Raw genomic sequence first — 15,299 nt, forward strand, 5'->3', positions numbered from 1 at the left:
CATTCTTTTCACCTGTGTGAGTCATCATGGCAAAAATGTGGTCCTGGAGACACCTACTATAGCGGGAACGACCACGGAAGCAGTTTTGAGTACTTTGCCAGGTGTTAATATGTCTGTCTGTCTGTCTGTCTGTCTGTCTGTGAACAGATTTTGATACATCATAATGTATTTATTTTTTGATTTCTATTAATAATCTGAATATGCAAAGCAACTAGTAGCTAAAGCTGTCAAATAAATGTAGTGGAGAAAAAATTACAATATTTGCTTTCAAGCAAATACCTCATAATTGTACTTAAGTACAGTACTTGAGTAAATGCACTTAGTTACATTCCACCACTGAGCGTCACAACGGTGCAATATTCAGTCATGAAACTTTACAGGTGTGTAGTTGAGATCAAAATGAAGGCTGAGTTTGAAGATGGGTGTGGTCCGAGGAAGGGTGCCGAAAGGAGGGAGGTAGGGATTGGGGAAGGGGCCATTAGCCCCCCACTTTAGGTCCCTGGCCCAATTTGGTGTCGCTGTTGGTGTGATCGCTATAGTTTTTTGCCAATTTAGTTATAGGTACTGTGTATACATTTCTCATCACACAAAATAATACATTTTCTAGCGATCCTTTTGTTCAAAGGCTCAAAGAAAACCGACCTACACTTTCAAGTCTGTCCATCCTTTTGAAAAATTGATCATCTCCACCCATGTTCTTTTCACTAACTCTCACTAGCGTTTGATCACTGAATAGGTCGATCATTCAACGTCATAATGACAATGAATGTTTAACCCCATCTATACAAACCGTAGCTCCATCCAGACAGCACTGTCTCCCGTGCCCCAGGGCCAACTGGCACCCTGCTGCCTCGTACAAGGCTCAAAGCCCTGCCTTCAGGCCAGGTTGGCAGCCGCTGGAGTCAGCCAACTGTTGCACGCTTTTAATTAAATAGTGAAACCCGACCTGCAGTAGGGCCGGTCTTAGTAGGTGGTGAGTAAAGCATAAAAGCCCCTGCTGGTTATAATCTCCCTGTGTGCTCCGTGTTCCAACACTATAGAGGCTTAAGACAGGAGATGTATTCCCAAGGTGCCGTAGTAGGTTATTTTTATAACAATAAAGAATTCATGCAAGCAGAACAAGCGACAGGTCAGGCACAGCTGTCTAGACTACTGCTGGATCATTAATGAGGAAACACTGTCATCACTGACCATATCGTCTTCAACAAATGAGTTGGACAAGTTTTTACGTGTCTGCAGGTGTTGGACATGTTTCACGCTGTGTAAAGATGTTGTGATGTGTTGCATCATCAAGTGTCACTTACGTCTATCTTGGGTACAGCAGCGGGGGTGCACGGTGTGTCAGCTTGGCTGCTTAGTTTGGGCACAACCGCTTCTGCGTCCGACTGTTGGTTCTGAGGAGCGTTCGTTTTTTTCCCCTTCCTGAATGTGTCTGTGGACATAAGAGGCTTGGTGGGGACTGAACGGTGACCTGGAGAAGGCAGAAGGGAGGGAGGATCCTGGGCTGGGGATGAATCTGCGGTCCGTGTGATCTGGTGACATGGTGGGAGGACAGAACAGAATTCAGTTTTGGCAGAATGAGTCGTGATTTCGTCCCATATCCCATAATTACCTCCGCCAAGGCCGAAGGCCTAGGAAGGAGGTTATGTTTTCACCGGCGTTGGTTTGTTTGTTGGTTTGTTAGTTTGTTGGTTAGTCTGTTTGGATGATTACTCCAAAAGTCCGAAATGGATTTTAATTAATTTTTTTGGAGGGGTGGGTTGTGGCACAATGAACAATCCATTAGATTTTGGTGGCGATCTGGATCATGATCCGGCTTCAGGATATTTTTTAATAGCTCCACTCAGCCTGTGCATTAACACCACAGGCTTTAGGACATGCCCAGTATAACTGATGACACATTCATGACGCGTCACCCTGCCTCTTCCCTTCTGCCTGCAGAGAGAGGGATAGAGAGAGAGAGCGGGGGGTGGACGGAGGGGGGAGACCTGTAGAATCTGCGTTTTTTCACATTAAACTCTGTGAAATTACAGTTGAGTTCGACCAAAGCACACTTGGTGATTGGTTTTTGTCCAGTTTGAATGACGTGTTTTACGATGCTCTGCTACGTACAGCTGATCTCAATATAAACAAAAATACACGTGGATGATGGCGCAAGCTGGACAAAATCTTTCCCATCACACAAACAGTCCCTCTGCTGTTACTACACACTACAGCCCCGCCATCATTGGTTGGTGACTGACCACTGTCATGTCCAACAGGTTGTGGACTTCCAGCTGCTGGTAGACGCTCCTCCTGTACTCCTCCATCAGCTCCTTCTTCTTCTTGGCCAGGTCATAGTCTTCCTTTTCGATCGCGCACCGTTTCTCCACATCATACCGAGCCAAACGCTCCCCCACCTGGAAGAGCCCGGGACAAGGAGAGGTAAAGACTTAAACTTTATTAGAATCATCATACACTTACAGGTACAAACATGAAATTTGACCTCTGTATTTAACCCATCCTATGCATTTAGGAGCAGTGGGATTCAGTGTATCGCTAAAGGACACTTTGACGTACGACAGTAGAAGCCATTTAGAAAGATACAGTTTGTACACTGTTCATGCGCTTTGATCATAAATACAATTTCACCTGCTCAGGTGTTGTTCTGGGCGTGGTGTTTGCTTAAAGCATTACTCCAGTTTATTACAACTTTGATCTTATTTTCACGCTTGTTGGTAATGATAACATTGTATTCACCAAGTTTATTTTGACATTACTAAAAGGAAGTTCAATGGGGCAAGAAACATGAGCAGTCATGCGATCACACAGGTTGTAAAAAAAACAAAACAGGTTCGTCATACATACTTGGAAGAGAAATAAAGGAGAATAGTAAAATGATTACCCAAACTGTGAGTTGTAAACACCCATCACAGTCTACTCGCCAACTTCCTGGTTCAACTTTGACCTACGGTATTTTCTCTAGTTTCCTATGCAATGAGGGATTATTACCAACATTTCAGGTGCGCTCACAAGCTGAATCTTGCCGACCGTCATCTACTGTAGGTAGATTAGTACCATCATACAACCCCACTTTAAAACACCCGGGCTATCCCTTTAGACCTAACTGCAGCTGGTTTGGAAATGGACTCGGACTTGACACGGGCGGTTCTGCCCTGCACAATAATCTAGCCCTGGTGCCGCATAACAGTAAGCGTGCCACATGGTGAATCATTAAGATTTACAGGCTGGAAATTAGACAACAACTTCCAGTAAGTCAGGAAATTCCATAAAGCTGTAATAAGTTGCTGACCAGGTGCCAAGCGACACAGTCTGAACATCAACGTTTTGAGATTCTTTACTCTCTTTTGGACAAAACCAAGTGACCCAATTTATATTCAGGATCTCCAGCATGCAGTTCTTCCCACTCGATAAGCACCTCTGCTTCTTCCAGTCTAAGTAAAGTTGGGCAAATAAAGTTGAAGAAACACACCAGGTCAATTCTGTGCCTTCTATTGTCCTGTCTTCTTTCTGTCATCTGTTTTAAGATATCATATAACGCAAAAAAAACAATCCTCTGACATCCTGAGGGTGCGATGACAAGGGATTTTCAGCATGACTACCTTGGCAACTGCTCTTTCTGCAATGTTAATATGCCATGCTAACAAGGTGCTAGTGTGTGTTTTGTGTTATCTAGTTACAGGAAGGTTTGTGGTTGGGCCTGGGAGAGACACTACCCGAGGACCATCACTGCAGCTGTTGAGCTTATTAAGAATTCATGGTCAGCATGGTAACGCTGTATACAAAGGAGGTCAGGAACAGGAATCTGAAGAATGTTTAACAACTACTGTTACAAACAGTGGTGAAATTACACTGGGTATCTGTTAAAGGAAGACAAGCCTCACACAGATTATTCAGTTAAGTAAAAGTAACAAGAAGTAAAAATTCTGCATTCAAAATGTAAAAATAAAGATGTAATATCAGCTAAATTAACTTGTTTACAAGTGATTGACAGCTGCCTCTGTAGAATGAACAGCCAATAGGAACGCTCTCTCTGAAATGACCTGTGATTGGCCAAAGTCTCCCGTCACGGGCTAGATTTTTTTAAAGCCTGAAAACAGAGCCATGAGGAGGAGCAGAAGTGTAGTTTTCTCTCAGAACACTTGAATTACAATATGATGAAAGGTTATTATGGAATCTTTCTGCCTACTGAAGCTTTAAGAGAAAACACATCCTGGTATTTGTGGTGCGTACTGCTCAACCATGTGAACAAATATTTGGTATCAATGTGTTGTAGCCACCCAGTCTGCCTCCCAGCAGCTACAGTACCTTCTGCAGGTCTGCAACAGCCTGCTTCAGATTCTTGGCCTGCTCGTATTTCTCCTGCCGGACCATGTCCTGCTTCTTTTGGTCCAGGACACGGATGATGTGGGCCACTTCGGGGTCCTGGTACATGTCGAAGGCCAGGTCGTCCAAGGGCGAGATGGATTCACATTTACTGGGTGCAAGACAGGACACAAAAAGGACATTTGAAACATTGAACAAACTGAAACATTAAAGGGTAACTTTGGTACTTATCAACCTGGACCCTATTTTCACATGTTTTTATGTCTTACTGACTAACAGGGATACTTTCTGAAATTAGTCCAGTATTGAGGGAGAGTGCTGTAGACGGAAGCTGCTCACGGGCTGCAATTTGGGGCTTATGGGACAAGATGGCAACGTCGTTTACGTCCACTAAAAGGGCTTTTTTCTGCCATGACAGGCTCTGATTGTTATCATAAGTGTCTGATATTATGGAAAGAGTTTGCTCAAGAAGAAGTCTCGTTCTGAAATCTGGTGAGGTGACGTGTTGCCGGGAGACAACGGTGGAATAGTGGAATACATCCATGGTGGGAACGCGAGAGCCAGTCGGACAGAGTTTGTTGCGTTGGAGTACAGAAAGCGTAGCTTAGTGTTATCTTAAAAAAACTCAACGTGGATGAGGTCTTTGAATTCGATGGCCGTCCGTATTTATTTGAGCCAGAGTATACGGATATTCAGATTTCACGAGACTTCTCCTTGAGCAGGACTTGGACACAATAACAAACAGACTGGATTAAGCAAAACGTAAGAAAAATGTTTTATTTATCTGTTTCTCAGTGGACGTAACGTTATATTGAGTCTGCTCACTTGCTCTCGCAGCTCATTTAGCAGCTGTCGGTTACAGTGTTATCCCTCAATACTGGACCAATTGCAAAAATCGTTGTCCCCATTAGTCAAAATAGGGTCTAGTTTGAAAAATACCGAAGTTACCCTTTAATACATTTCTTTCTTTCTTACAACACCACTCTGTCAGGTCTGAGCTTGTTACACTTGTGAAACATGTTGAATATAGAAAACAGAATAGCTGATTTAGTGTCTAAATTCACTTGAGATAATGCCATGTAGAATACATGCATCATTATCCGTTAAATGGGCTCAGTATTACCAAAGGGGAAAAACACTGACCGACCCCCAACGAGTGAGACCCTGAGGTGAATCGTCCCTTGGGGGTTGATATAAGAGAAAAAAGAGAAGAAGAAATCTTTCGAAATGTGTTTTCCTCTTTGCACGGGCCGCCACCTGCATTGTCTTCAAATGCGTGTGACCTTTAATGCCTTATTGGTTGGCTTCCAGACTAAATGGCTTTGTTGAACAGTGTTATTGTCACAAGACAAAGAAACCAGGGTTCAATGGCCTAGCCTCACCCCATGAAGGTCGTGTCCAAGGCGGCTTCCAGCTGGGTACTGTTGAGGTAGTGTTCGATCAGCTGCTCTCTGCTTGGCTGGGGGTAAACAGATGGGACAAATTACACACACGTGCATGTATACTCTTGTATTACTGCGCTCAGGAAGACCTGATAATTGTTGTCTAATCCCATTAGCGACAGTATAAGGTGACCCTCAATTTAAACCCTTACCTTAACCTAAACTAACCAAAACATTGCCCTTTCAAAAGGGAGGATCAGCCAGATAATGGCAGTAATACAAGTCACACATAAATCCAAACCTAATCATTAATCAGCAAATAAAGGCTACAGTCATATACGGAGACTTCTGTAATCCATTGCCTACACTGCTATCACCTGAAGGGTTGATTGGATAATCATTATGAGAACAGGAAACTGTGTCTACTGATGACATCATTCTTGAAGTACGTCATTTGATATGGTGAAGGACAAACTTCCTGTTAGCCAGTAATAAGTAGGAACACGAACAATACTGTACACTTATCTAATCACGCTGTATGTAGATACTGTGCCTGAAATGAGAAACTGTAATATATCACAAGAGGACAAAAAACATGATACGATGCTTTAATATGTCACTTTTTCAGATAGTGGAACGTTAGCAAGAGGAAATAAAAAAGCTGTGATGGATAGTCCCTTCATTAATCTAGTTTAATGGTTAACTGATGGTTTAATATGTTACTGACCTATTTTCATGATGATATTTTAATGTCACATTATCTTCATTAGTCATTGACAAAGTAAGATCTGATGTTTTTGCACTGGCCGTAAGCACATTCTTTATGTCATGCTAAGGAACTACGTCTTAAAGGGTCAGTTCACCCAAAGTAGAACAACAACAAACAATTGTCCCAATATTTTCTGCCTCCACTCCAATATAACAGAGGCGAATGGAATTTAATGTGCATTACGCAAAGCATTGACAAAAATGTAATTTAAAGATTCAACAGCAACGTGTGTTTCCAGAAACAATATACCTTGTTACTCTGCACAAATCTACAATTTTCTGGAACTACTTTGCACCGAAGAAATCTCCTCTATGAAAAATGGTGAAGGCGTGTTGTGTAAATAATCCAGCGTAACAGGGCAGGGCAACATTCACGGATCAACACATCTCTATGAAAGAGACCCCTATAATACCTTATACCACCATACCTATAATACCTTAATTTGCGCAATCCATTAAGAACAAGACTGAAGAAGAACATTTTAAATAGTAGAGAGAGAATTTGTTTTTTTGAGATGTTGGATGGATGGATCATGGGGTGGGAGGGATATACAGTCGCTATTATAAAGTATTACTTCTCTTTTTCTCTTTCTTTTCTGAGAAGTTATTACTGTAAGGGATCAAAATCATAAAGAGTATTAACAAAGCCATTAACGACGGTCAGGTCTAGGCCTTTTTCCAAGAGCACATTTGACATGTTGGAAAAGGAAAAGTCCTGGTTCAAATAATGAAATGAAAGACGGCTGAATTCCATTTAGCTGCTTCAGGTTCCTGGTATTGTGTATGCTGGCTCACTGCCATACCACAACAGAGCCATTGTTAATGTTATTAGTAACTATGATAAGTCAACATATCTGCTGTGACAAAGGCCTATTACGCTGCCATTTAGGGCAGTAACACGTAAACGCCTGGAAAATAAATAAACCACGTTGGAGTAATGTAAAAGTAACATCAAAATGAAAACTCAGATCAGCATCGCTTAAAGCCTGGAGGTTGGCATTACTGATTTGGAGATTGACAGAAAGGACAGAGTAAAAGAAACCCTTTGACCTCTACAGAGCAGATTTGTAGTTTGATGGAGAGTTAATGGAGGCCATGAAGGCAGCTTCAGCATCTCTGTGACAGCAAAAAAGCTTCTGTTTACCATCAACCATCACACCTTTTCAATGCTCTGAGCATCATGAACAGTAGAGCTGCCAAGTATTAAATCAATCGTCAACTATTTTGATAATCGACTAATCGGTTTGAGTAATTTTTTAAGGAAAATAAGTAAATATTTTCTGATTTCAGCTTCTTAAATGTGAATTTTTCTGGTTTCTTTACTCCTCTATGACAGTAAACTGAATATCTTTGAGTTGTGGACGAAACAAGACATTTGAGGACGTCATCTCGGGCTTTGGGAAACACTGATCGACACCATTTTCCGACATTTTATAGACCAAACAACTAATCGATTAATCGAGAAAATAATCCACGGATTATTCAACAATGACAATAATCGTTAGTTGCAGCCCTGATGACCATAACTCCATTTACCTCCATTGTATTTGAGTGGAGGCAGAAACCTCAAAGACAGATCTGCGTGGCTAGATACCCCCTAGAGGTAGGGGAGAAGATGTTTTTTTTTTCTCCATAAATTGGATGAACCGACACTTTTAAAGAGGCACGTAGCTTTCTCCCTTCATCCACACCACAGCGTCCCTCCACAGGACAAACACAACTTCCAGTCACAGAACAGATATAAGAGAACAAGATCCAGCCGACCCTCCGAGCGAGATCACTGCTGCGGTGGAGGTGGATTAGTGAAGCAACAATGCACAGCTTGTTCACTGGAATCTGTGCGAGTGTGTGTCGGTGTCTTTCCATGTCTCTGTGTGTGTTTTAAGGTGCTCTCTCTCCTCCAGGACCTGTCTGTCTGCAGGACTATCTGATTACGCTGGCTAACTAAAGGCCTCCTGTGTGATTACATACTGCCCTCCCTTTGTGTCTCATTACTACATTCCTGACACATATACACTCACACACCATGCAGGTAAACACGTGTGCATACAGACTTATGCGCTTATACTGTACAGTGTCTTTGGATCAGTCAATGCAAATAAATACTACATAAAACACCTATGCAATATACTGTATCTGTTATATGTTATCTACTGTATATTTCATCTATACAATGCTATTTTACTGAATTTGCAATATATTATGTACTGTAGGTTTTCTTTGTCCATCCCCATTAGTATTGCTACTTTGTATTCTAACAAACAAAAATTTAAAATGCACAACTTTGCCCAGAGCAAATAGCATCATATAAGGAAAAAAACAGATGTTCAGAATGCAGTTTCTTGTTTTATGAAGTTTTATGAAAAATAAATGAATGATTCACCTGTTTTGTTTAACCCTCTGAGACCCACAATAGACCCGTTTGTGTCTTTTTTGGGGGTTACATGGGGTTTTTAGTAGAAGAATATGATGGCTATTTCAATGCTTTATTATGTCTCATAACTTGTTGCAGCAATTTTTGGGTTGATACCATTTGTTACACAGATTTGGTGCTAAATTTAACTATTTTTACCACTCGAGAATTGACAAAAATTATCAATAATCCTTCCAAAATACCACATTAAGACTCCCTAGACCTTGAGGAACACCATAGAAAAAGCCTTGCTGTGATTTGGTATCAAAAACTTTTGACATCTGGAGATTTCTGCAAGAATTGCATTTTTCGGCGATTGGATGGCGAGCACTTCTGTTCTGGAAACTGCTCAGAAACCCCCTTATTGTCAATCTACCTAGGAAAGCCATCCATTCTCTGAATGCTCTAGGTCTCTAGTTTGTGGTTGTAAAGTTTCATGAGGCTGTGATTATCCTAGAGGTCACCACAGGTCATTTTATATAGTGAGGTCAAGTTTTAAAAAATGGTCTCACTACATGAAATGGCTACTATGGGAACTAGGGAGCTATCTACGGGAGCTCATTGGATCCACAGGAGTCTCAGCTTTACAGTGATACACAATTTATGCAATTCCTAGACCTGTGTGCAGAAATATTCAAACACATAATTTTTAGATTAGGCGAAAATAACACATTTATACTGCATTCGAAAAATGCATGTGATTATCATAAAGTGGGTATGTCTGTAAAGGGGAGAGTTGTGGGTACCCATTTAACCCATTTTCATTCACATATCTTGAGGTCAGAGGTCAAGGGACCCCTTCCTCACCAAAATGATATCTGTACCCTCACTCTAGCTCTAAAACTGAACTGGCTACGGCCTCTGAAAAGTCGGGGTCTCAGGGGGTTTAACATACCTGTTTCCCATTTTCACAAGCCAAAAGTTCAAGCTGTCATAGTGCCTGCAATGTCAGTGGATGGATGAGGAAACATCCATCAGCCCTATTATTAAGTGACTGATGACAGAGCGTTGTCTCACAAAACCACAGCACAACAGCCCCACCTATTGCTGTGCAGATGTAAGTTCAGTGATGGGTGAACGGGTGAAGAGAGTGCTCACTTACAATAGTGTTAAAAGCATTGCCATCCAAAGAATCCCCCAGAACATTAATGGCAACCAAAGCAACCTGAAATCATAAACAGATGTTGGTGAGGTGGTTGAACAGAACTGCGAGAGAAAATCAAAAATCAATGCATGTGATAAATGGTTGTGTTGTGAGGGAACTATTATACTACAGTTTAAAGGATAAGGCTGGTGATATTCTATATTATTATTATTATCAACAAATCACATGAAATGCCCAATACCAAGAAATAATCGATCCTACTGACAAGTACTGTCTGTACTCACATACACCGTCCTGCTGCTGATTAGTCGACTTATTGATTAGTCATTCGACAGAAAAATAATTGGTAAATATTTTGATGATCGACTAATCGTTACAGTAATTTTTCATGCAAAAATGGCAGAAAATGCTGTTTTCAGCCTCTCAAATATGGAGATTTCCTACTTTTCTCTGTTTTTTTATCATATGAAATTGAATATCTTTATCTAAAACAAGACATTTTAAGAAATCCCCATGGACTTTGAGAAACTGGGATGGACATTTTTCACTATTGTCTGACATTTTATAGACCAAACTATTAATCGATTAATCTAGAAAATAATCAGCAGATTAACCGATAATGAAAATAATCGTTAGTTGCGGTCCTACTGTAAATACTGATTAAAGCACTAAATGTGTATTAATCTGCTGCTGAATGTAGTCCCCAACAAATGCACAATTCACTTCTGTTTGAGTAAGTTGTTTTAGAAGTTTCAGCGGGAAGAAATGGGGCTTGGGACTGAGCCCCACAGACTGGGGAGGGAAGTACTGAGGGACGGACTAACACATTGTGGGTTTGGTCTTTTCATGGGATTTGTTAACAGTAAGAAGAATACAAAAGAACACCAGCCTTATCATTTGAGTAAAAATTGTATTAACGGGGTTTCAAAAACCTTGACATTGCTACCTGGAACTGAATTTATGAAATTCAAGACTAATTTCAAAATCAAATTCAAGACACAAATCTAGAAAATGCAGCCTATAAAATGTTTAAAAGTTAGAGCTGCTGCTATTCATTACTGATTAAACTATTAGCTATTCTTTTGATTAATAGCTTAGTCTTTGGCTGTGTTCAAAACCACAGACTTAATTAAGCTAAAATGTTCCTGAACATTTTTTTCAACATACTGTCTATCTATCAGCCACATTTACAGTAGTCTTTAAATGTTCTCATGTCACCACAACACATCATGATTATAATGAGACTATAATGGTCTGTGTTGCTATGGGATACCAGGCTGATGGCAGGCTAAGTGATGCTACTGAGAGACTCATGCAGCAGAAATCAAGACAAAATAACGTCATCGTATTTATAACAGTGGATCTAAAATACTAATGTTTGAAAAACTCCGTTCTTATTGTTGAGCTTCTTTTAAACAAGATTTTGCATTTTATTCCTCCATTAATGTAACCTTATTAATTCTGGAAGGCAACATCAACCAAAAGACTTTTTTACAACTCACAAACACAGTAGAACAACACATAAACCACGTTGCTCACAGTTTGGATCAGTCTTCGGCATCAGACAAAAGTTTAAGGCAGTGAAATAGTGGTGTAGGTGCATCGTTACCGTATAAAAACACTACCTGATTGTGGTGATTGTAATGGTTGGTGTGGTTCCTATGGAGGGTTATTCTCAGGTACGTTCCGACGGCGTCTACATGGACCGACTTCAGCTCCCGAGCTTTGAAGCCTGTCTTCTCATTGTCCGACAAAGACACGTACCTGTGGCGAGAGTACAGTGTTGCTTTTCATTTCGGCTCCTCTGCTGAGATATACAAGACTAAAATGCATGGCTGCATTTTAATTCTGTGATCGGATGATATACTGTACAGATACTGTGTTTATCCCTGTGGGGTAATTCATACTAGATATCTAGTAGGAGATCAATTCAATTGTGAGCCAGTGCCTTGGGCAAGGGTGATGGCAAACATATTCAGTGCTCGAAGTGGGTCGGTACTCACCGCAGTACCAGCACTTCTACATTTTACTCCTTGGTGTACTGTGACTTTTTCTTGCGCACCAGCATTCTCACAAGCTGCTGGTACTATTTTCTGCCCTCTCCATATCAGGATCTCTAGGAGGTTCATAATGGCGATTTATAACGGCGCAGCACCAGCGTATTTGCGCCGCGTCGCACAAGACGTCATTTGTTCACTTGAGCACATAAAAACAACCTATGTTTGCGTATGCTGCATCATCCAAATCTCTTAAACCACCTTGTAATAACCAAATGTGCAAATGTCCAAATGTGTCTCACCCGAGTCTGCGAAGCTGCCCGGGAAACCCTGAGGTGCCGGTTTCAGGGAGGGTGTCTCCAATGTGGAACTCCACCTTGGCTGGGATCAGGTACTGGTGGGCCAGCAGCTGCAGTTTCCTCACCCTACTTCTCTCCACCAGCTGGAGGGTGACGTGTTGAGGGTACGAGCACAGCCTGCCGAATATTAAATTCACAAGAATTAACAAAATGCTGCTGTTTTTATTGCTTTTGCTACTTAGGAAGACATAAAGCTGCCATGAAATGAATGTGGTGTTTTTGAAAGTAAAGTGCTGTGTTGATGATGTACCTGTTAGATCTCCAGCCATTGACTGTGGGTGCATGCACCATGAGTTCCTTGGCACTGAAGTTGTCTTCATGACTTGAAGAGTTGACCACAATGAATCCTATCTTTCTGGGCATCCCTCTGATGGACACTGATACAACACAAATAAGAAATATTGTTGTTTTTTTATATCTGATATTTAATATCTGAAAGAGCAAAGAAATTCAATTAGTGTCAATGATGGATGCAAATATGATATTAATGGTAATTCCACAATGTATTTATTTATTCTACAGGCCTGGAATTTGTGTTTATGAACGTGTGTATCTTACATTACACTGACATAACACCTGGAGCTGCTCTACTGACAATGATTGACGAATTAATTCTATATTGAATGTCTAGTTTAGACCAAGAAACTACATCCTCTTGATGTCTGGTTATCAAACCTCTCTTTTAGTACGGACTGAAATGTGTCCATAGCACCAAGTACTGTTAAGTACTGAAAACTAGCATTTAATGTCTGGTCAGATATTCAGTCCAGCTTACTAATTCTTCGACTGAATAGTTCCAGATTTAAATTTAGCCAATTTTAGACTGCATTTAATTTACAAACTGTTCTTGTACTGGTGTTTGCGTTCAACATTTGAGAACTGTGGCTTCTTTTTTTCTGAATGAAATAATGGTTTTGTAGTAGTACAAAGTGTATATTTCTCAAGGTAAAGTGTTGAAAAAAAGTTATCAGTAACCAAACTCAGGTATTTTATCAGCACTAGTACTGACACATTTACCGGAACATGTTTAAATAATATTCTAAAGGACTGCTAACAGCCTGTTTAATGTCACTAGACTTAACCAAATGATGCTCAACAAAGTTGTCAGCAACTAAACAGCAATGACTGGCAACAATATATTTATTTCAGTCCATAACTTTGACAATATTAGACAATATTTTTTTCCCAATTGCCATAAACCTCCTGAACTCTGACATCTCCTCTGTCTGAGTTGAACACGTGCAATGTAAATCTCCTGTTTACGGACATGTGCAATAACACGTTGGTCACTTTTGTGCAATGTAAATACTGTAAATCTACTGTTATGGATATGTGCAATGACATGCTGATCACTCTATGCAATAATTATATGATGCTGTGCAATAATTATATCATTATCTGACGGACACTTTGTGCAATAATCTGGCAAAACTGTCATCTCATCAATATACATATTGTATTTTTATATTTTATATTGTATTATCTTTTATATTTTTTATATTTATATTGCACTATTTCTTTTTTGTATTGTATTATCTTTTATATTTTTTATATTTATATTGCACTATTTCTTTTTTGTATTGTATTATCTTTTATATTTTTTATATTTATATTGCACTATTTCTTTTTTGTATTGTATTATCTTTTATATTTTTTACATTTATATTGCACTATTTCTTTTTTGTATTGTATTATCTTTTATATTTTTTATATTTATATTGCACTATTTCTTTTTTGTATTGTATTATCTTTTATATTTTTTATATTTATATTGCACTATTTCTTTTTTGTATTGTATTATCTTTTATATTTTTTATATTTATATTGCACTATTTCTTTTTTGTATTGTATTATCTTTTATATTTTTTATATTTATATTGCACTATCTCTTTTTTGTATTGTATTATCTTTTCATTAGCACCTATGGGATTGTCACAATCTAATTTCGTTGTAATACACAATGACAATAAAGGGCTTGAATCTTGAATCTTGAATTTGCACTTAAATTGCACTTTATTCATCATGTATGTGTACTGAATGTATGTCAGTTGCTGTATGTTGAATACAAGAGGCTTAAAGTTTTGTTGAAGGGTTTACTTGAGCTACAGAAGACATAATACATATTAAATGTCCAGTTTACTGCACTAAGTTTGGCGTATGGTTCTCCTCAGGTTAAAATAAACTATTCTGAATATTGGCATACACAAGCCCCTTGGATAGGAGTAACGTTATAGCACAGAGAAGTCCTTCATGCTGACTTGCTAGCCAACTGTTAACTACACAATCAGCTCACATTAGCTAACTTACAGTAGCTGTACTCTTTAAGGTCATTTTAAAAAGCTAAAATCCAATAAATGTCCTGACAACTGTAATTGGTTATATCCTACCTTTTGTTGGTGTACATTTTAGAGTTTTCTAGCGTGTATTTCTCAGATATCTTACCACGAACATCACTGTAATGTTGACAGCTTGTAGTCCCATCTCATCTCCATAACCACCGCTGACAACAACCAGAACGCGCATGCGCAGTAGTAGGATTGTCTGGTCGTTCGCAATGGATTGTGGTCAATGTAGTTTTATACCGCACATAACGCAAAACACAAATACACAGTTATAATTATATATGACCTTCGAATTAACTTAAAACACTTTTTCTTTATTATTATTGTTATTATTTATTTATTTATTTATCTCACTTATTATTGTAAGTGTTGGTATTATTATTGATGTTATTATCATGACCTCATCATCATCATCTTTATTATTATTCATATTATTAATATATATGTGTATGTGTATATACTGTATTATATATATATTTTACTAATTTATTTTTGTTCCCCCTATGCTCTACACATAAAAGGAAGGATATCTGTATGTGTGTGTGTGTGTGTGTGTAGATATGTGTGCATGTGTACAGTATGTGTTTAAGAGTAGATATGTCATATA

General features: G+C 39.3%; 1 protein-coding gene across 5 annotated transcripts in view; it reads right to left on the bottom strand.

Moving 5' to 3' along the window:
• Nucleotides 1-14,919, bottom strand: part of cep104 (centrosomal protein 104) — a 40,995-nt gene extending 26,076 nt beyond the window's left edge. For 3 of the 5 annotated variants that reach the window (XM_037772225.1, XM_037772224.1, XM_037772223.1), the window contains exons 1-9: nt 14,793-14,918; nt 12,601-12,727; nt 12,294-12,467; nt 11,620-11,758; nt 9,992-10,054; nt 5,709-5,785; nt 4,309-4,477; nt 2,244-2,399; nt 1,305-1,532 (exon numbers count right to left, since the gene is read on the bottom strand). In XM_037772225.1, coding sequence (XP_037628153.1) covers nt 1,305-1,532; nt 2,244-2,399; nt 4,309-4,477; nt 5,709-5,785; nt 9,992-10,054; nt 11,620-11,758; nt 12,294-12,467; nt 12,601-12,713 — 1,119 coding nt within the window. In that variant the 5' untranslated portion in view covers nt 12,714-12,727; nt 14,793-14,918. Of the gene's footprint in view, nt 1-1,304; nt 1,533-2,243; nt 2,400-4,308; nt 4,478-5,708; nt 5,786-9,991; nt 10,055-11,619; nt 11,759-12,293; nt 12,468-12,600; nt 12,728-14,792 lie in introns of all 5 variants that reach the window. The other 2 variants (XM_037772227.1, XM_037772226.1) reach the window with 2 other exon arrangements.
• Nucleotides 14,920-15,299: the final 380 nt, after the last annotated feature.

The sequence above is a fragment of the Sebastes umbrosus genome, chromosome 6, assembly GCF_015220745.1.
Source record: "Sebastes umbrosus isolate fSebUmb1 chromosome 6, fSebUmb1.pri, whole genome shotgun sequence".
Taxonomy (NCBI): Eukaryota; Metazoa; Chordata; class Actinopteri; order Perciformes; family Sebastidae; genus Sebastes; species Sebastes umbrosus.